We start from the raw sequence: 22,478 nt of genomic DNA, 5'->3' as shown, positions 1-22,478 counted from the left end.
CTGTGCCAGATGAAAGAAGGGGAGAGAAACCGGACCTGCCAGATAACCCTAAACAAATCGTCATCCCTCACATCCAGGGAAAAGGAGGGACCAGAGCCCTCGCTCAAAATATCCTGCTGCTGCTGTGCACTACACAGGATATCTGTCGTTTCATTCAGCCTACATATTCGTTTGCTTATGGATTATCCTGTTTGAGCTTTAGACGCATACGAGGTCATGAATTCGGCTGAACAGACCATCACATGGTTAATAACGCTGGGTGTCCTGGAATCACCCAAAAAGACACTATCGGACCCTGAAGGCTTTTTACAGGCATCTCTCAGAGATGGAGTGGTTTTGTGTAAACTGCTGGAACGACTGCGACCCGGTTCGGTTCACACGGTAAGCCGTTTGGGACGAAGGCGAAGCTCGTACAGTTCCATAACAGAGTAAATCAATTACACAGAAGCGCGGATGTCTGTGCGTCGGAGCGTCGGTCTCCGCGCGCTCCTTTGTGTTCGTTCTCTGCACACGCTACGACTAACCAACAAATTAGCATACTGTTTTCTTTCATTTTTAGTTTTTCATTCCATTCCTTGAACTGTGAGGGAAATGGGATTTAGTAGATTGTATTTAGAGGACATTTTGTATAATTTGCATTAATGAGGCAAGAGTGGTATTTTAATAATAATGATAAACGACCAACAACAAATAGATAAACGGATATTAGCTTTGTGATTTGTCTCTATAAGTCGACCGACCGCTATTGAATGGAAAATAGAGAGAGAGAGGAAATGTCTGGTTGGTGAGCGAATTGATTTTGAGTTGGATCTTTTTAGTGAAACGGTTGAATGATTTGTTGGATTTCGCGAATCTGACTCCTTGAACGCAACCGTATCGTTCGGATGTGCCAAGTTAATCAGCCAAAAAAAACCGATGAATTAATAGATAATATATACTATAAATTCTGCTTAAATGACACTTTCATATGCCGTGGCTTTACATGTTGCATTGGGACACTTGGAATTACAGTGAATAACCAAACTTAATAGGAACAATTTCTCATAGGGACGTCATGGCTCGGTTGTTATTTGAACCGACTCACTTGAACAAACTGTTCGAAAAAAACCGATTCGCGAAAAATTAATTTAACTTATCTTACTAGAAATATGCCGCATGTGGAATATTACGTTTTATAATTATATCATTTGATTATAAATAGAAATCTGCCAATGGAGCAGAGTTGTTGAATTTGAGCATACTTCAAAAAAAAAAAAAAAAAATTCTCGCTGAACATCCTCTTATGCAGAATATTATTTGTAACTGTATGGAGTTCAGTATCATTTTTATGTTATAATTTATTATATCCACATACGCTTTGCTAAAAATGATAATGTGGATATGTTTATTTAATAACTCATAAACATTTTGTGGATTATATCAACCACAGTCTCGACATACAGTGTAGTAACGTTGCCAGAAAGTATTCTAATATATCGATAATAGATTCTAATTTATAAGTAATACATTAAATGAAATCGCAGCAATCGTATGATTTTATAAAACGTCTGATGCTTAACTCTGGCAAAGTGGAATGTTAAGATGTCCAGATTCACTGACAGGTTCTATTGTATAAACTATAATGTGTCGCATAGTTACAGCATCTCATGGAGATGTTAGACTTTGCTCTGGCAGCTCAGGTAGAGTTTGCCAACATGCCTCTCTCACTGAACCCAGCCAACAGCAGGCTATTAGCGTACGTCATTTCCGCTATTCCTCCGCCAACTTCCCTGAAGAATAAGTGGTTTTTTTTGCAGGGACGGGGCGATGAGCCGTGATATAAACAAATGGCATATTCGCATACATTTTTGTTTATTCTTTGACCAACCTGCTTTGGAAGAGGATTCATCTGTTCGCTTTATTTTCAGATCTATCAGGACCCACGGAAAGACGAGTGTCTGAGTAATATCAGAGAGTTTGTGAAAGGCTGTGCGTTATATCACATAGAGGTGAGTGTTGTATGATCTTTCAGCTTCTGTTTTAGTCGTTCATTTCCCTCGATTATATTTCTGATCACTGATTCAGTGGATTGTCTGTGTGGTCGCCAGACTGAGTCTCAGCTGGAGTTGGGAACAACAGACTAATCCCTGTGTGTTTTGGTTTTAGAGTTATTATTACAGTAACAATGCCATTGAGTTTTATTACTGCATCTTGGCTTGTTTGTTGCCATTACAATTTCTTAGATGATTAATGCAACATTGCTTTAATGCAATGTCTCATTTGTAGATGTGCAGGTAGCTTGCTGTACTTTGTATTTACAGACAGTGAAAAGTCAAGCTGTGGAAGACAGATTTGATTATAAAAACACTGAAAGACATGATGTAACAATCAGTAAACTATTTATAAGTGCCCTTGCAATTAATCACTAAGGATGTGAATGAGCAAGTATTTCAGGAAAATAATGTATACAGTTTGGTTTAATAAGAATATTATTCCAATAACAGCTGTAATGAATCTAAAAGGGTTTTCCAGAATAAAGCAGAATGTGGCCTTTAAACTGAAGCTGATGTTCACATAAGTCAAGTCGATTTTATTATACCGCTTTTTCACAATACACCTTATTTCGAATGTAGCTATACAGAAAAACTTGCTATAGTATCTTACTATCTTCATGCCTTATAATTGCATTTAACAGATAAGAGCTGTGTGGTCATATATTTTACATCTCACAACAACATAAACAATCAAGCAGTTTAGTTTTGCTGTTTAGTATATAGTGGTTTACGTGAGAATACTGAACGTCTGTGGATAAAGCTGGATTTACTTGTATATCCAACTTCTATATAGAGCTGTTCAATTATGTATAGTTTAAATGGCAGCTTGATTGTGATCTTAGGGAAGCTGGACTGCTGAATTACAATCATGAACGTCCAAAATTTCAAAATAAACACTAACATTTAGAATTCATTCAGTGATCCAGACTTGTTTATCAAGAGAAGTTATTTGCTGAAAATTGCAGTGCATTGTAACAGTTTTTTTTACACTGTTAGTATGCTATTTACAGTTCATGTGTTTGTAAACATGGTGTTCTGGCAGCTCTGTCTCCACGCAAGTCCAGTAGGTGTTGGTGTGAGATTGAATCAGATCCTTTCACCATAGCTGTGTTTTTACTGGAGTCAGAGCCAATGCTATTGTTAAACCTATTTTTATGGCTATATTTTGTATTTAGATCCAGCTCTGCTCATTTTTCCTGCAGATATCTATAGTATGTCTGTACAGGCAATTGCATGTCATTTCTTGCAAAAAGCGTGTGAAAATAGACAGCACAGTATGCAGCCATAAATTATTCACATTATAGTGCAATGAATTGTCACATGACCTTTGATTTACTGCAAACACTGGCTATGTAATGAATTCCATGCAGATCTAATGTGATTGCAGCAAAACGTTTTCTCAACAACTGCTATTCTGTCAGTAAAAGCTGTTACATTTGCTTTTTTCACTTTTAGTGTTTTCAGGAAATCTGACAGTGATTTTTCTTCACAAACACTTCTGTGCTTGTTAATGTTTGGCAGTGTGATCGTGTAACTGCAGTCTTTCTGCCCACAGGGGTGCTGGGTGCGTATGTTGCTCATATGAGTGCTGCTGTGTAGGACGTTTATGGTTCTGTGTGTGTGTGTGTGTAACTGTGCGTTTCAGGAGTGCCAGTGTCTTCGGTTCTTCTAGCCAGCTGTGCGAGTTTCAGACAAGCCCTCTATTGTGGTGAATAGAGTTGTGTGTTTGAATGGGCAGAGCTGCCAGCTCATTAATGGTGCTGTGGGGTTTGGCACAGACCAGAATTAAGAGAGGCACTCCATGCTAAAACTGCTTTTTCAAATGGCATGTTTGGATGACTGGTTTAAAGAGAAAACAGGAGGGAATTTAATTCCACTACTGTGACGGCAGATGATGTAATGTAGACTTAGATGTGTCTGATGATTGCTGATGGTGCTTGAGTCTTGGGGATTGGACTTTAGGCCTGTATCAAGTACTGAATATTAATGGAATGTTTTTGTGTTTCTTTTTTAGAGAGATTCACTGGAGAAAATAAAAATGGTTTATTTAACATCTTAATTCACTGATAGGAGAACGTTTCTTTTGTCAGTTTCTGTTTTAGATTGCTACAGTGCCATGGGTTAAAGTGTCTAATTCAGTAAAGACTGCAACCAGTTTATTAGTGTAAAGTACTGTTCAAAATTCTGGGTGTCTACAAGATTTTTAAAGGTCTCTTATATGGCTGCATTTATGTGATAAATTCACTCCGGTCTTCAGTGTCACATGATTCTTTAGAAATCATTTTAATATGCTGATTGTAATATTTTTCTTAAAACCGTGTATGTGTGTATATATATATATATATATATATATATATATAAGGCTGCATGATTAATCGCATGTGGTTGTCATGCGATTCTCGTCAGTAAAGCCGGTTCTGTGATTAGCTGTCCATCACCTGCTTTCAAATGGAGCAGCACTTAATATACAGAGTGGTAGTCGCTGACAAGCTACGCAATATCGCGTCATAATCGCAGATGAATCGCATGTGGTTATGTATGTATGTTTTATATATATATGTATGTTATGTATGTATGTATGTATGACATTATTGGCCTAAGTGTTTTTATTGTCACTTTTGGTCAATTTAATGTGTTCTTCCTGAATAAAATAATTTATTTTTTGAAAGGAAAAGCCTTACCCCAAATCTTACCTTTAAATGTATTTTATTTATAAATTAAACAAAGTCTGTTATCAAAACAAACATTTTTATAAAAGTAACAGGTGACTTTTAAGACAGCATGAAATCCAAATGAACCCAATTTGCTTCCTTAATACATGATAATACCTCATGAAATCAAGTAAATAATATTTCATATTATGGCAGTGGAATGGGAAAATGGCAAACACCATTCCAAAAAAATGGACAATTTTGACAATTAATGACAATTTATAAAATAGCCTGCTTCCTAACTGTGCAGAGAAAACAATGGCCACGTAACACACTGCATCTAAATTCAGTTGCCAGTTCACCTTTTAGTGCTTAATCCTGTTCTGACACACAGCTGAGTAATTTACAGCAACGACAACCACTACAATCGAATTGGCTCTCAAATAATTTAAGTAGTGACAACCCCATTTGCAGAAAATGTACATGGTGTGTACGGAACCAAACTGAACAACTAGTTGTTAATGACGTATTTAAACGTGTGTCAGTGTTGTGGTGCAAGAATTCACAGAAAAGGAGGTACGTTTAGACTCAGTGTTGCCAGACCTTGACATAAAAAACTGCAAATGAGAACAAAGCCTAAAATAAACGTTATCTTGGAAATAAGCCACATAGCAAAATATCGCCTCCTGCCTACTTTATTATTTCCATAAACTGGATTACTTTATGAGCCGGGCTCCAAACAACAAACCCAAAGACACCTAATAATCATTGCTTAAATAAGTGGAGACGGCAACACTTCAAAAGTTCGATCTGCAAAGCAACCTGCCAAACTTAATCGAAACACGATGGCTTTGTCAACAGAGGTCTCGTTAAAATCGTCAAACAAACATAACGTCTTCAGTCAAAAATAGCGGATACCAAATGCGTGAGACAGCAAAACATTGCTATGGTTACAAGAGTGTGATGATTGCAGTTTCCAGTGTGAATTCAGTTCTGTACACACTCAAAACTGTAAGTGGGGGGATTCACTACCATATTTAAATATGGTTGTCACTCCTGAAACTTTACAGTATGTACGTGATCAAAAAAGTAAACCATTCACACTTGACTTCCCTAAAAGGTAGTTTCCTAAATTCTAATCATCATAGAAAAATGCAAATGAGCTGATCCACCAGAAAAAAGTTTGGTGTTTAGTGTCCAGGACAACTTTATTTCTCCATCTTATTGCCTGTATCAGTTGAAAAGTTCAAATCAAGCTGGTGTCAGATCAGGCCAGTTTGGGTTTATTTGGGATGAGCTTATGTGTCCAGATGGCCCAGAGAGCAGCAGGTAGTCTGAGAGCCAGAAACACACACACACACACTCACACACAACACTGCCCTAGCTTCGCTAAACTAGATCCTTATATTCCCTCAGTGAAGCAGACTCCTGTTATAGAGAATCTCTGCTCCTTATAAATGTTTGTAGGTTTTGTGACTGGAACTTTGGTCTGTCGCAAAGAGGTCAAAGAAATTAACCCCAGTGGCAGAGTTTCTGTAATGTTGCTTATTCTGCAGAATATGTGCATATTTTTAAGAATGATTCTTACTGTTCTGCTGTTTTGTATATGAATTTGCATATGGATTTGCATATTTAGCATTGCAGGATTTGAGCTACAATCCACATCTGCTAAAACTGTCCATCCAAGTTTAATATATAGACTTGAAGCTTTTTACCATGTGTAATGCTTGGGCCTGCAGCACTTATCGTATTCTAATCACTTGATGCATTTAATTTCAGATGCATAGATTTAAATATGCTGGTTTGATTTACAAGAAACATTCCTTATTATTGTCCATGTTGAAAACAGTCAAGCTACTTAATATTTCTGTTGGAAAATATAATTTTTTTTTTTTTTCAGTTGTCTTTGAGAAATAGGTGAATGAAGTGCTTTAAAACATCATGAAAGCATTTACTGTTACTTTTAATTGGTTTCATACATCACTGATAAATAAAAGCATTAATTAAATAAATAAATAAATAAAAATTCCTGGCCCTAAACTTTTGAACCGTATGTCATGAATCAAGTTGATCTTGTATAGCAGATGAAAAAAGTAGTTATTATTCTGGGACATGTTAACCTACTACACATAAGGTATCTAGTGCATCAAACCAAAACATTTAATTTATTTTTGTTTAGGATTATCTGTATGATGTCAGACTAGCAGATCCAAATTCTGCACGTTTATTCACTTTATATTTGAGCTCATGAATGTCGTTTTGTTTTTAGCGTGTGTAATTGTGGCATTTTCCCCTTTGCAGGTATTTGAGGCCAATGACTTGTTTCAGGGCCAGAACTTTTCCAAAGTCTTGAATTGTTTGGTTGCACTCAACAAAGCAACTTCAGGTGAGATACATCTGAAGCAATTGTTTGGCTACCAACATTCTTCAAAATATCTTTTTTTGTGTTTAGCGTTTTACATTTTTGGGTGACTTATCCCTTTAAGGTTAGGGTTAGGTTATAGTATCTATGTCTAGCTTTAAATAAAGACAATAGAATGGAATGTGCCCATTTAGAAAGCTATGTAAATGTGTGTGTTATCTTGATGAGTATTTTCTGGTTGTAGAGTCCGGTGGTGAGAGTAATTCTGTGTGTTCACGTCACTCGTCTTCCCTGCGGATCAAGTCCTTTGACTCGATCAACTGTTCTTACACTCACAGGAGATCATCCAGACTCAAGTACAACCAGTACCGCAGTCTGGTGAGCTTCACAAGCACTTCACACCCTAATACATAAATAGAATAAAAAATTGATAAAAAAATTCAGACTGAAATTATTTAAAAAATATATATATTGTTAAAGGTACTACTCAGTTCTTTGTGTGTAACACCTTTTCGAGTACTTGGTACACGTGTAAATTGAGATGAATATAAAAGCTGGAAGAAATTCTCTCTATTCGTTTTTCTCTTTCTTTCTAGGATATGTCTGAAAACAGCGCCCCTCAGGTGCTGGTGAAAGCGCGGTTTAACTTTCAGCAGACCAATGAGGATGAGCTGTCCTTCAATAAGGGTGACATCATCCAGGTGATGCGGCAGGAAGAGGGCGGCTGGTGGGAGGGGTCTCTAAACGGCAAAACCGGCTGGTTTCCTAGCAACTATGTCAAAGAGATCAAAGGCTCTGGTTAGTATTTGCCGCTTTAAACCTTTGGAAAAAATGTAATCCTGACAAAACTCTTGTAGGAATAGAACTGATCTGGACTCCTGCAGGACCAGACAAGCAAAGCGAACTAAGGATTTTGTCTTACTCATAGTCCTCTCATATGCTGCCAAGAAAAGCAAAAGATATGAAATTTTGTAAACCCCATTTACGTGCTGACTTTCTTCTGTGTCCTAGTGTTACCCTAATATTTTCAGAAAAGACCTGCTGAGTATGTGCATGGTTCAGAAAATCGCTGCATGTTAGGCTCTCATCACTATAGCCAGCTTAAAATATTTGGGTGATATATTTTTTAAAAGCCATATTTGTACTTGTGCTCTATGAGGCACTGTGTGCATACGACAAATCTGCTCTGCGCTATTAAAAGGGCGATTAATAGAGGTCTTACAGCCTTAATGAAAATGTGCTAAAAGAGAACTGAATGGCAGCTCTCTGCAAAAGCTAAAAACTGTAGGATTATGTGACCATTACAGGCTTACAGTCGACAAATGTGCGCTCGTTCAGCCCACGTTGGGTACAGGACCAGGTGCTGCATACAAGGTAGCAAACTAAGTATTAAAAGAGTAAATGATAAGACACTTCATCTGAAGACACCATTTTTAATGACAAAACCTTATGTTTATTTAGTTCTTTAATAAAACCTGCTGATCTTTAGATTTTAAATTGATTTTGAACGAAGCCTTTTATGCTCGCCAAGGCATTTATTTGACCCAAAACACATTAAAAACCGTAATATTGGCAATATTACCACAGGATAAAATGTTTTATACTATATTCTACTTGAATATATTTGAAGTGTCACACGATTCAGAAATCTTTCTAATATGCTGATCAAGAAACATTTCCTTTTATCATCAATGTTGAAAATAGTTGTACTGCTTAATATTTTTGTGGAAACCACAATACATTTTTGCATTATATCAAAGTTGTAAGGAGCAGCATGTTTTGAAATGTAAAGCTTTTGTAAATTTCTAAATGTCTTTATTGTCAATTTTGATCAATTTAACGTGCCCTAATTGGATAAAGCTCATTTTAATCTGACTGAATCTAAACTTTTAAATGGTAGTGTATATTTTAGATAAGCTTTTCAAAGCCTTATCTCACTGTATGCACATTGTAGTATAAACACAACCCCCTGACCCTTGTTCTGCAGTCCAAACATAGTGTATACACCCCATGATGCCGAACAGATGCTTCCCTCTCAAGTTTGGGGAAACCACCTTAATGTGTATTCGACCCAGCCTGAATGGAAATAATTTAGGATGACATCAGAGCTTGACCATCCAGGACTTAACAGGAAGGAAACACCATCTAACAACAAAGACAGGAAGTGCAGCAGCCAGAAGACAGCACTTCCCCTTTCCTCTCAATATGGATCCACACTCAGTTTATTCCACTTTCTGAGCACTTAGCGATCCAGTCTCTTTTAGGATTTACTTGTGCTAAATGCGTGCTGAACATTACTTGTAGTAGGCTTTAATAATATATTGATTTCATACATCACCTCAAAAGTGGCAGCAGTTCAGAAGAAGGGAATAGTTTTTTTGGGGGTCCAGATTACATGACTAAAGGGACAGTTCATCTAAAAATGTCAATTCTGTCATATGCTCACCCTCATATAATTTCCACTTACTTCGGTTGAGCGCAAACACAGAGGAAGATTGTCTCCCAGTTTTGGAAAAAGATGAGAGTGAATATGATGACACAACTGTCATTTTTGGGTAAATTATTCCTTGTTCAAATCTTCTTCTTCTGTGGAGATGTTGTGTTCTTAAGAAACTTGGCGAAGGGAAGGAAAAAAACAAAATCACAGATTTGCAAAGTAGAGAACAATAGTTTTAATCAATGAACTGATTGTTTTCTTGTGGCACGATGAGAAAGGTTCGAGCTGGCAATTTTGATGCTTTCAGGAAGTTCACATGTTATGTTACTGACAGAAGCGTAAATGAACCATAATGGATTGAACTAAGTGAACTGTTCAAACCATCTTCTTTCTGGAGGAAGAAGTGTAATGTGTTCCTGTAAACTCTGATCTCCCCCTCTAGGTATCTAAATCTAATATTCCTGTCCTGACTGCTCACTGCAGGAGAGATGTACTTCAATAACAGAAAGAAAATGTTTCCAGATGGTCTAAGGTGAACTCTATACCTCCTGTTCTGTTTTTGCTCTCTCAAACAGACAAACCTGTGTCCCCTAAGTCTGGAACACTGAAGAGTCCACCCAAGGCCTTTGAGACCACTAACTTCTGCAAGACTTACTATAATGTGGTAAGAGAGATGTGCTGTAGTGTTGCATGTAACACCTCCCACATGGAACGAGTTTATTATTTATGATGTGCGTGGGGTGGAAGTGATGCCTCTGGGGGGGGTGGGGGGGGGATAATAAAGATTAGGAGTGATTGTTATAGCAGCATTATGAATCACTTTAGAGGGTTATGAAACACTGCAAAGGATTTATATATATATTAGGGGTGTAACGGTTCACAAAATTCACGGTTCGGTTCGATACGATACACTGATGTCACGGTTCGGTTCGGTTCGATACGTTTTAGATACAGCAAAATGCAAAAACATCTCAACTTTTCAGAATGCCGCAAGCGCACCGCGGGTCATGTGACAAGAACCAACCAATCAGCTTCATCCTTTCCCGTAACAACGTTGAGAGCTCAGCCAAGATGAAGGAACAGCTGATCATAGTTGTATATGGATTGCAATTTTGAAATAAATTTAGTAGCAGAGCTACTGCAAGCGATTTTTAGAGCTGCAAATCCATTTATCCTTCGCTGAAATTTCCGTGTCTCATGGAGAGAGCACGTCATTGTTGCTTAGCAAAGACAGACGCCTCATGAGCGCTTCTGCCCGAGCGCTTTGGAAAGGAGGAGAAAGACGCGCTTAGCGTTTTCCATGCGTTTTTAGGCACGATATGTGAACGGCCCCTAAGGCGCTCGCTCACTCAGCACGCGCTGAAGGCTCGTTGCAAAATGTCGAATGCATTTTACAGACCAGAAATATAAGATCCTAAAATAACCAACAGGTCTGGTGTTTGGGTTGGATTCCCTGTAAGCTATAGTGTCTAAATGCTGCAGGGATAGTTTGCTGCGTGCATGTTTCTCCTTTTTTTCGTCTTTTCCCAGATAGTACTGACGCATATATCCCAGATATTCCCGCTGGTGTTTTTTTTTTTTTTTTGTATTCCCGCTGGTGTACCCTGTCATGTTGCAGATGCGACATACCGTTGTTTTTTTTATCCACCACTCTCTTGCCATCACCATTATAGCTTAAAGGGAATCCAAAGTGCACCCAAACACCAGACCTGTTGGTTATTGGAGGATCTTCTCATTTCTAGTCTGTTCAACGCATTGGCTATTTTGCAACGAGCCTTCAGCGCGTACTGAGTGAGCGAGCGCCTGCTGAGTAGCCTAACATAAACATATAAGATGGTGTTTTTTTCTTCTTCGGGAGTGTCAGGGGCGTTGCCTGTTACGTTGTTTGGGTTATTGGGCTACCTTGTTGAACGCATATCATTATATTTCTCTCTCTCTCTCTTTTTTTTTTTTTTTCAAATATAATGAATTACTCCAACGAACCGTTCGGTATACGTAATGCGTACCGCGTACCGAACCGAAAGCGTCGTACCGAACGGTTCAATACGAATACGCGTATCGTTACACCCCTAATATATATATATATATAGAGAGAGAGAGAGAGAGAGAGAGAGAGAGAGAGAGAGAGAGAGACTTGTTTGTTGCATGTGTCTGTTTGTATGGACCTCCTCTAAAATGTTTTTTTAGACTTAATTATGAGAAACACATTAAACTTATGTAAATGCAATATGCAAATCCTTCTTTAGACATCCTAATTGACATAAACATCAATATGCCTATTACAAAGTCAATGTATAAACTGCCATTCAGAAGTGTGTTGCTGTAAGATTTTACAAAAGAAAATAAATCTATTCATCAAGGATGCACTAAGTTAATTGACAGTAAAAATATTTACAGTATTACAAAGCATTTTTTTTATAAATGCTTTTCTTTTGGACCTTATATACAAATAGGAATGATGACAAAAATGTATCAGGGTTTCCACAAAAATAACTGTTTTCAACATTAATAATAATTACTGTTTTTAATGTATTTTTGATTAACTAAATGCAGCCTTAGTGAGCATGAGAAACCTCTTTCAATTGCATTAAAAAATCTTAGTATGTGTTTGTGGACCAGAAACATCCCTGAACCAGTTCTCACAGCTAAAGATATTGCAATGCTACTCATTTTCTTAAAGTAACACTGAGGTGAAAACGGTGAATTGCGAGGACATTCGATTTGTTTAAGGGTTTTCTGAAAGAAGCGTCGTGTCCGTTTTCTCAGTCTTAGCTTTGGACTAATCCTTGAATTTACAGTCATAAGGCTTTAATCTGTGTTTAAAACCAAACTATAAACTCCTTACCAAACTATACTTACTTAAGATCTGATAATCCAAGTTTAAACTCCTAACAGCAGATGCTGCTTCAGGTTTGGGCTTGATTTAATGTCAATAATTAAGAGACACAAGTTCAAGATCCTGACAATAACAATTCTGTTAATAAAAGTCATTTTCACATCATTTGCATATCTCTGTGTATGCAAATGTCCTTTATTGTGCTTCATTTACTTATTAGACATGAGCTGTTAATGTGTGTGTAGGTAAGGTTTCTCTTTTGCCAAATATTCCTCAAGGATGTTAAAACTGAAGTCACCTTCATTGTGAAGACTGCATGGAAACGCAAAAGGATTTGTGTGAATGATAGAAGTAGGGTAAGAGATAGAAATCAGTTTGTCATAAACTCAGTATAAAAACATGTTGGGAAAACCACCCTTTGTATGTGTGAACATGTTTATATGTGAGCATATTTGTGTAGTTAGAAGTGTTAACAAAGAGAAAGTGTGTGTCTGGGCCTGTATTTGCATGTTCATATGTAAATGTGTTGTTGTGACTGTCTGTATTTGGTTATCAGTTCTTACTGGTGTGTGTGTGTGTGTGTTTGTCTCAGTCGTCCCATAATATAGGTCATCTTTTCCATCTCATTGACTCAGGGGACAGCTGTGCCTGAGGCCCTGCACTGTCTATGTTTGAGCGTCTGTGATGGTTATGTGTCATGTTTGATGAGAATGTGCAGTTAACTGACCCAACACTCCTCTGAAGACTATGCAGGGCAGAGCGACAGAAGATGAAGAGTGTGTTTGTGTGTGTATGTGTGTGTGTTTCAGGGAGGGCGCAAGTTTGAGGTCAGGTGGAGTTCAGTCTTTTACAGCAGCGTTTAGGGGAGGAGATCCATTCAAGTTAAGGACACAGTTTGAAATGTCCGTAACTGTCAGGCTGTCTAGACGTCCATACTTGTGTTTACAGACAAACTTTGTTCCTGGTGCTGGCTGATTCTTGAGGAAAAAGTTGGCATTTTCAAGTTTAGACTGTTATGTAACCTATCCTGTTTCCATAAAAACGTATTTCTTGTATTTTCAGTTATTGATCTGTCTTCAAACCCACATTAAATATGTGGAAGCAGATCAGACGTATTTACTTTAGAATTCTTTAAACTGATGGGGAAATATTAGTATTGATTTATTATTATTATTTTTTTTTTTTTGTAATTAGTATTTTATTGAGCTTTATAACATCACTGATACATTGTAATCAACATTGTGTTCAACTTACAATTGACATCTGAACATGTATCCCATAGTGATGATACATTTTGAATGAACATAATTAAATACTATAAATAAGCAAAAAGGAGTTATGGAAATAAATATAAAAAAAAGAAAACCAGATCAAATGTTCATTTTTCTAAGAGCACCAGGCTCTCATCTGGTAGCAATATATTGTACATATTTTCCCCATTTCACCACATATTTTTCTGCCCTATCATTGATGTCGAAAGAGATCTTTTCGTATGAATAAATATATATATATATATATATATGTATATATGTGTGTATATATATGTATATACATATGTATATATATATATGTATATATATAAAATTAAATAAAATATTTTATTTACTTAAACAACCAGAAAATCAGGGGAAAATCCTTATTTTGAGCTTTGGAAATATATTTTCCAGCAGCCTCTGGAATTTGTGTTTGTATAAATATATATATAAAAAAGACATTTCTACATTTAAAATGTTAAATGTATTTTATTTATTTAATGGACTTGGCCAGAAAGAAATAAAAACGTAGTTTTGAGCTTTGTATTTCTAAACTTCCTGCATCCCCTTTTTAATAAAAATGTTCAATAAGTTTCACAGGTTATCCACCTCACACCTGGGTAGAAATTTGGAAAGAAAAAGTCATTTTATGAATGTTTTGATTGATGCTGTTATGCTTTTCCAGGTAATGGTTCATCTGCTTTCTGTTTGTTGACAGATTGAAGATTTATTGTTGTATTGTTAGGTTTTAGCTGCTAAGATGTGTTCAGAGAGGTCATTGAGCCTCGTTCAACCATTGATGACTTTAAATTTGAAGTTAGTCTGAAATCCGAGTTTATCATGACATGCAAGGACTGGCCCAGTTCTGTCATCTCTCGCACTTTCTCTGTATGCCTGCAGTGTTTTGTCTTAAAGGATATTGAGCATATTAAAATGGACCCTAGATTCTAGTCTCTTTTTTTGTTTTTGACCTGTTAGTTTTCCATGCGCAATGTGCTTCTTTCAATTATGTAGCAACATATGCTGCACTGACTTTATTCTCCCATCTATAGCAGTCTGATTGATATATATATGATAGTTTAGATCCATGATCCTCAAATCTGGTTTAGATCCATGACATTTAAACATCAGAGTCTGGTGTGCATCTTTTCATATCATTACGCTGTTGCAAACTAATACTAATAAAACTAATAATGTTTAAAACTCTAAAATTGTTCATTTTTCCCAAATGCACAGGTGGTTCAGAATATTGTACAAACAGAGACCGAATACTGTAAAGAGCTGCAGACTCTCCTCTCGACGTATCTGAGAGCATTACAGCCCACAGACAGGTAAGAACACAAGCTGAGAGTCCAACATAACCAGAGATAATAGTAGTTCAGTAGCCATGTCTCTCTCTTTCTAGGCTGAGCGTGTCAGATATCAGTCACATCATGGGAAATCTAGAGGAGATCAGCTCATTTCAGCAGACACTGGTGCATTCGCTGGAGGAAAGCATCAAGTAAGAGTCCCTATCCTGTTCTCATTTACTCACTCACAGTCTGTCACAGTTTGACATCTAGTGGACGTCACCAGTAATGCACTATACTCAACTGCATTTACACTTCAGAAGCTTAAGATGTATAAGATTTTAAGCTCTGTTCAACTTAAACATTTTTCTACATTAAACGTATTTCCAAATGAACTGATGTGTGTTGTGTGCAGAGTTCCAGAGAGTCAGCAGAGAATAGGAGGCTTCTTCTTGTCCCTCATTCCTCAGATGAGGAGCCTGTATGTGACCTACTGCTCCAACCATCCATCTGCGGTTAATGTTCTCACACAACACAGGTGCTTAACACAACGCAATACACACAACACTAGCGGAAACGCAGTGCATAGATAATTCACACTTGGCAGATACTTTTTCATTCATCAGTATCAGACATAGTAATAATGACATCAGTGTTTGTGTGTTTCAGTGAGGAATTAGGAGAGTTTATGGAAAGTAAAGGTGCGAACAGCCCTGGGATCCTCACACTCACCACGGGCCTGAGCAAACCCTTCCTGAGACTGGACAAATACCCCACACTACTGAAAGAGATGGAGCGCCACATGGAGGTACCTACCAAACTGCCCTGGTTGTTAAAATAGTTTTGGCAAAGATGAGGAAAATGTTAAAATGTCCACTAGTATTCAAACGTGAGGGGTTGGTTTTTCAGATTTTTTTTTTTTTTTTTTTTTTAAGAAGTCTCTAATTTCTTTTTCTTCAGAAATCATTTTAATATGGTGATATGGTTTTCAAAAAGTTTATTATTATTATGTTCAAAATAGTGCAAAATAGTTGTGCTGCTTGATAGTTTTTTTTGTAACCATGATAGTTACAGGATTCTTTGATCAATAAATTGAAAAACGGCTGCAGAAATATAAATGTTTTGTTATAATTACATTATAAATGTTTTAACTGGCACTTTAAAAAAATTATAATTATAAATTTCTTAAAAAAAGCTTTCTGACATCGCATTTTTAATGGCAGTGTAAGTATTCTGGTTATGTATGAAACTAAATCTGTCTTTATATCTGTGTGTGTGTGTGTTATATACCAGTTTAACTCGCTCAAACTCACTTCCTTTGTTCGGCCCAGGCACTTCATCCAGATTATCCAGAGATTCAGAAAAGCATGGCAGTATTTAAAAATCTTTCAGTGAGTATTATTTTCTTTGTTTTTCAGCAGTAAATAATGATGGATGATGTGTGAAGTGACGATGAGCTTTTTGTTTGATTTACGCTATCTTTCTAACGGGATGCTGGGCTTATTTGTGTGTGTTGTTGTGTCTTCAGGCCCAGTGTCAGGAAGTGAGGAAGAGGAAGGAACTAGAGCTGCAGATTCTGATGGAGTCTATTCGGGGCTGGGAAGGGGAGGGAATAAAGACCCTGGGCTCTGTCCTCTACATGTCTCAAGTCCTCATCCAGAACCACGGCGCCGAGGTGAATGTTACAAAATATTTATAGGGTTTTCAGCACTCAACCAATCATTAGGGACTTCCAGGATTTCAAAATAAAAGCTACATTTACATTAATTTGTAACTGGAAACATCCGATTTCAAAAATCAAATAGTTTTATAAGTTCTCAATGGACCCCTGGTTAAAAACAAATTGGTTTAAGAGCAGTCATTTGTTATTTATATTATATATGTTTCTTTCATTTTAATTGACTGGTTTTGAATTTGGTAAATGAAATCTTTATAATATTCTGCTTCATCAGGAGAAGAATGAGCGGTACCTTTTGCTGTTTCCTCATGTACTTCTAATGTTGTCCGCTAGTCCTCGAATGAGTGGTTTCATCTACAAGGTAAATCAATCCTTCACTGGTGTAGAAATCCATTCCTATCAGCGTTTCACTGCATTACCTTTTCAGATTTTGGTAGCAAAGATTACTTTGCTGCTGTTTTTCCCCAATATTGTAGTAATATTTTAGACTATTAATATTTTAGATGTGTGTGTTGCAGTGAAAACCCAGTGACAGTCATTATGTATTTTGATATAAAGCATACGATGATTATTATTATTTTATTTATATAACTACTGAAACAACCCCCACTCTCATGTTCAAGGCAAATGGTGACAACGGTATATAAATATTCCCAAAAATACACAGTTGTGTTAACCGTAGATGCTGCTTCCACAGTCACTGATAATATACTGTACATTTACATATTTAATATTATTGTTTCATGTTTCGACAGTTTAGCAGTAAAGTCCTAGACCTGAATTTCATACTCCATATTATTCTATTATTTTATTATATTACTCTATTATTGCACTGCTCTATTAGAATGAGCTCAGCTGTTTGTTTGTTTATTAATAACGCTCTAAAATGCTGACAGCTGATTGGTTGATTGACTTTCACAGGGGAAGCTGCCTCTGACTGGAATGAGTGTAAATAAAATCGAGGACAGTGACACCACAAAAAATGCTTTCGAAATATCTGGTGAGTTTCCCACCCAGTGGCCCTTATGACGTATGTGATTATTGCTAGATATTAAGAATACATGTATTTGAGCAGTAATGATGTGTGTGTGTGTGTGCAGGAAATATGATCGAGCGGATCCAGGTGATCTGTAATAACGAGCAAGATCTTCACGACTGGGTGGATCATTTACTCCGTCAAACCAAACGGACTTCAACCAGCAACTTGAAACCACAGAATGTTCCCTGCCATACGGTGAGAAACACACACCACCATTCAAGAGTTTGGGGTCAGTACAATCTTTTCATGTTTTTGAAAGAAAATTCTTATGCTCCAAAACGGTAGTATTACGAAATCAGAATAGCTGTTTTCTGTTTGTATATGTTTTAAAATGTGATGCAAATCTGAGTCAGCATCCATTACTCAGTGAAATCATTCTATTATGCTGATTTGGTGCTTAAGAAACATATTTTATTATTATCCCCGTTGAAACCATAATGCATTTGTTTCAGGACTCTTTGAAGAAATAGGAAATTCAGAAGAAGCATTTATTTGAAATCAAAGTCTTTTGTAACATAATTAGTATTTTTTACTGTGATTTTTGATCGATTGAATGTGTCCTTGCTGAATGAAAGTATCAACAACTCTGACATAGCTATTTTAAAAATGACTGATATTCGGTGTGACTCACTGGCCCTTCTCTGTCCTGTTCAGCTGCCGTCTCACCCTCTCACCCCGTCCAGACACTCAGAGAATCGAGGTGTGAGCGGATGCCACACTCTTCCTCACCTCTCTTCACTTGGAACCCCTCACAGCGGGATGATGTGGGGGCCCCTCGAACCCCCCAAAACCCAGAAGCCCTGGAGTCTCAGCTGTCTCCGACCTGCACCGCCCCTTAAACCCTCAGCTGCATTGTGCTACAAAGAGGTATCATGTTATGTGCCATGTTACACATTAATTGCACGTTCACAAATTAATAGCATCTTTAGAAGAATCACCACTATAAACCAATATTATATATATATATATAACCTATTATTTATTAGCTAACCTTTAATTATGAAAGAAAATTATTTTGTGTGAGATTTAATTTGGTTATTTGCATCTAATTGTCTTATGTCCTTCAGGACCTGAGTAAAAGTCCCAAAAGTAAGAAGCAGCTTCTGCCCAAACGTAAACCTGAGAGGAAGCCATCTGATGAGGAATTTGCTGTCAGAAAAAGTATGATATTAAAGTTCTGTTTCTTTTTGCATATGCATGTGATGTGTTTATTACAAACACATCACATGTTTTGCTTTTGTGTGTATGGTATAGTGCCTTTATTATATTCTCACAATGTTACCTTACCACTGGCATCTTTTATATACTCTTCTTGTTTTGAATCAGGCACTGTAGTTCTGGAGGAGGATGCTCAGATCCTGAAAGTGATCGAAGCATACTGCACAAGCGCTAAAACAAGGCAAACACTAAACTCAAGTATGTACTTTCTACACGTTTATGTATTTTCTTGTGATTGTTTTTGTCCCAGACTCTGTGACTGTCTTTGTCTGTGTAAATGAGTGATGAGGACAATAATACTATGGATTCTGCATAAAACATTTGAAATGCATTTTTTCAAGTTCTTTCTAAACTACACAGTATCGTCTGAAAGCTTCAGGTCATTATGATTTCTTTGAAAGAAATTCATACGTCTATTCAACAAGGAAGCATTCAATTTATCCAAAGTGACAGCATAGAGTTTTACATCGTTACAAATAAAAGTTTTTCTTTTGAACTTTCTATTCAGAAGCGAATGCGTCACTGTTTCCACAAAACTATTAAGCAGCACAACTATTGTTTTTAGCATTAATAATAAGAAGAAACATTTTTGAATAGCAAATCCGCATATTACAATGATTTCTGAAGGATCATGTGACTGAAGACTGGAGTAATGATGCTTAAAACTTTTTTAAATTGTAATATTTACAATATTGCAGCTTTTACTCCGTTTGATCAAATAAAGTCAGCCTTTGTGAACAAAAGAGACTTCTTTCAAAAATATAAAAAAACTTACTGAACCTAAACGGATAGTGTATTTCGCCTAGGAGGCACATATTTTGAGTGCAACAAAACGCCTTCATCTGTCCTGAAGTCCCTGTCAAACATTTTTACATATGTCTGTGAAGTACTGCAGCATTTTTCCTGAATTATGGCACTGCCTATACAAATATGTGTTAACTAAAGTCTTTACCACTGCGTTGATCACTCTTTTAATATTTTCAGCTCTTTTTAACATGCATATTTGTCTCTTTTTTCTTCTTCCTTCCTTCATTTCTTTTTCACCCATTTCTCTCTTATGTTGTCCCGCCATTGTTATATATATTTTTTTGTTTGTTTCATTTTGTCATTTTTATACATATAATTCTTGGGTTCTCCCTCACGTTACTCCTCTTGGTTTGGTCCATCCTCTCCACCCACCTGTCCTCTCCAATATGATTGGTTTGATCCCCGTCCCTAATTAGCATGGCAGGGTACTGATTTGATGCATAATCATGTGCTGGCTGATGTTGACCAATCGTGTGCGGATGCTGTGGGTTGCCGTAGCAGCGGATTTCCCTCTGATCATTCTGAAGACTCGGACTATGACAGTATATGGATAACTCACACTAACCGAATGGGCTCTGTGTCCCGTAAGAGCTGCTGCTCGTATATACACATCGAAATTAAAACACCTTCTTTGTTTTATTTTGTTTACATTGAAAGTGGCAAGCTCTTTTTGAGTGTTTGGATGTAAGCTTTGAACTTAATATGTAAGGTTGGGAACATATTGAAGACATGGAAGGACACGAACAAGCAAGAAAGAGATTTTTATTGCTTTTGCTCCATGGCTTTCATAGGACAGAAGCATTCACATTTAATATGACCCCATCCTAAATTCCTGTTTCTGTAAAAAAATTGAAAAAATTACTAAAACTAACCAATATTAAGATGAAAATCAAATATATATATTTAAAAAAAATCTATAAAAACTATAATAATATCACAGTTAAACTGAAATAACACTGGTACGATTTTATATAGCCTGTACAACAATGTACTTGATCAGTATGTTACAGTTCAGTTTTTAATCTGTTAATATTGTTCAACTTTTGCAGGATCAAGGAAGGAGTCAGGGCCACATATGCTTTTTCCTGAAGAGGAGAAAATCATTGTGGAAGAGATAAAGAGCAATGGTCAAACTGTAATCGAAGAAAGGTGAGCTTTCAGATTTATGCATACAATTCAGTTATTTACTATTTTTGTTATTAGGGCTGTCAGTTTATGCATTAATGCATCATGATTAACCCTATAATATGATATCACGATAATCACACTGATGATTTGATATGGATGTCTTTACAGGAGTCTGGTGGATACAGTTTATGCCTTAAGAGATGAGGTTCAAGAACTTAAGCAGGTCAGTTCACATGCTACATACAAACATTTGTTTTTTGCTCAATGTGATTTCATGTTGAAAGTCAAAATCTGGTGCCATGACCCGGATTCTCTGATTTTACATCACCAGGACAACAAGAGAATGAAACGCACCCTTGAAGAAGAACAAAAGGCACGGAAAGAGTTGGAGAAGATTGTCAGGAAAGTCTTAAAGAGTATGAACGACCCATCCTGGGATGAGACTAATTTGTGAGCCCATCTGTGCATTTCTAAATGAAAGCTGCATCTGATAATTGTGTGTTGAGTGCAGTATCGGTCTTAACTCCTGACCAAAAATACTTGTAAATATTGTGACAAAACTGGACTAGATCCCCGCAGTCAAAGTGTTATGCCTTTTAAACATGATTCTTTTCAAGCCTTTTTTGTTTGCCAGTGCCAAGTATCTAGTTCATCTAATTCATTTTCAGATATGCTAATGATAAAGAATATGTAGCCTGGACATCATCAGAAAGTGTAGGTGTGGTCTGGTAAAGCTGCCAAAACAACTAGTTTGATCATTTAGCTCACCATCACAGATGTCAATGGTTCCTAGTCTAAAACTGGGAGTCTCAGGGATGATAGACACACTGTATCAACAAATGTTGCCCGGCCTGCATCATTGCCTGTGTCCTTTGACATTTTCAATCATTAGCCAATATGTTCATTAAGTGATGACATTCAATAGGATTTTTCCAATGGAAAACCTTGCAATACAGTACTGGAGACAATTCTGAGGGAACTAGTCTTATTTTTAGAGATTTATTGGGGAGGATGTCATTTCAATGTTGCTTTTACAATAACCTCAGTTTTAATTTCGTCCGGTTGCTCTTTTGCACCTTTAAACTTGCATCTTTTTTTAATACTTTTACTATGATCCTCTACACTAATTGTGTGCTCACAGACCTTTTGCTTTTTGTTTTGTACAGAAATACTCATTATTGTATTTAATGCTCAGAAATGTGCCTTTTTGGAAAAAGAGATTTCTAGGATTTTGTCAGCATTTCTAGTTCTGTCGGAATTTCAAAGATCCTTTGTATGAAAAATGTATGCAATAGTGATTTAAAATGAACACTGAATCTGTGGTTAGAAGCTGACGGATTAAAAGTCTTCTATGTTGTCTGTCTAATTTATGTATTTAAATGAAATATTGTCTACTGCTAAATGTGTATTGTGAAATAGATCCAGTTAACCTCATCTATGTTTTTCTTCCCAAAGCACTTTCTTTATCTTACTCTCTCTTCCGTGTTTATTGAATTAAATAAATACATATTCTTACTGTGACTCTTCGAATGGGATTTGTTTGTTTCATGCCTTTCTTGCGTCACTAAATTCATTCTTCTGTTGCCAGATCTGTCGTTGAATGATGACAATATCATCAATATGTAATGTATTGACAGATAGGAAAGGAGATCATAAATAAATAATTAAAAGCAGTATTATTGTAAAATATTAGAATTTAAAATAACTTTTTTTAATTTACATAATATTTTTTTTTTTTTTAGTTTTG

At 36.6% G+C, this 22,478-nt stretch overlaps 1 protein-coding gene across 3 annotated transcripts; it reads left to right on the top strand.

Annotated features, from left to right (window-relative positions):
* Nucleotides 1-105: 105 nt before the first annotated feature.
* Nucleotides 106-22,252, top strand: LOC128018745 (rho guanine nucleotide exchange factor 7). Of its 3 annotated transcripts, none has more exons than XM_052604492.1 (22): nucleotides 106-367; nucleotides 1,882-1,988; nucleotides 6,986-7,070; nucleotides 7,291-7,424; nucleotides 7,643-7,844; nucleotides 10,059-10,147; nucleotides 14,809-14,903; nucleotides 14,978-15,073; nucleotides 15,277-15,399; nucleotides 15,531-15,669; nucleotides 16,193-16,252; nucleotides 16,390-16,536; nucleotides 16,814-16,900; nucleotides 17,461-17,539; nucleotides 17,640-17,773; nucleotides 18,233-18,445; nucleotides 18,646-18,739; nucleotides 18,905-18,994; nucleotides 20,020-20,187; nucleotides 20,653-20,752; nucleotides 20,900-20,954; nucleotides 21,063-22,252. In XM_052604492.1, exons 1-22 carry the CDS (start codon nucleotides 217-219, stop codon nucleotides 21,183-21,185), a joined length of 2,571 nt encoding a protein of 856 aa, XP_052460452.1. In that variant the 5' UTR covers nucleotides 106-216; the 3' UTR covers nucleotides 21,186-22,252. The 3 variants fall into 3 exon arrangements, with proteins under 3 accessions (XP_052460452.1, XP_052460437.1, XP_052460446.1); XM_052604477.1 differs by having other exon boundaries at nucleotides 107-381; nucleotides 1,908-1,988; XM_052604486.1 differs by lacking the exon at nucleotides 20,020-20,187 and having other exon boundaries at nucleotides 109-381; nucleotides 1,908-1,988.
* Nucleotides 22,253-22,478: the final 226 nt, after the last annotated feature.

This window comes from Carassius gibelio, chromosome A1, assembly GCF_023724105.1.
Source record: "Carassius gibelio isolate Cgi1373 ecotype wild population from Czech Republic chromosome A1, carGib1.2-hapl.c, whole genome shotgun sequence".
Taxonomy (NCBI): domain Eukaryota; kingdom Metazoa; phylum Chordata; class Actinopteri; order Cypriniformes; family Cyprinidae; genus Carassius; species Carassius gibelio.
This window is presented reverse-complemented; position numbering and strand designations above follow the sequence as displayed.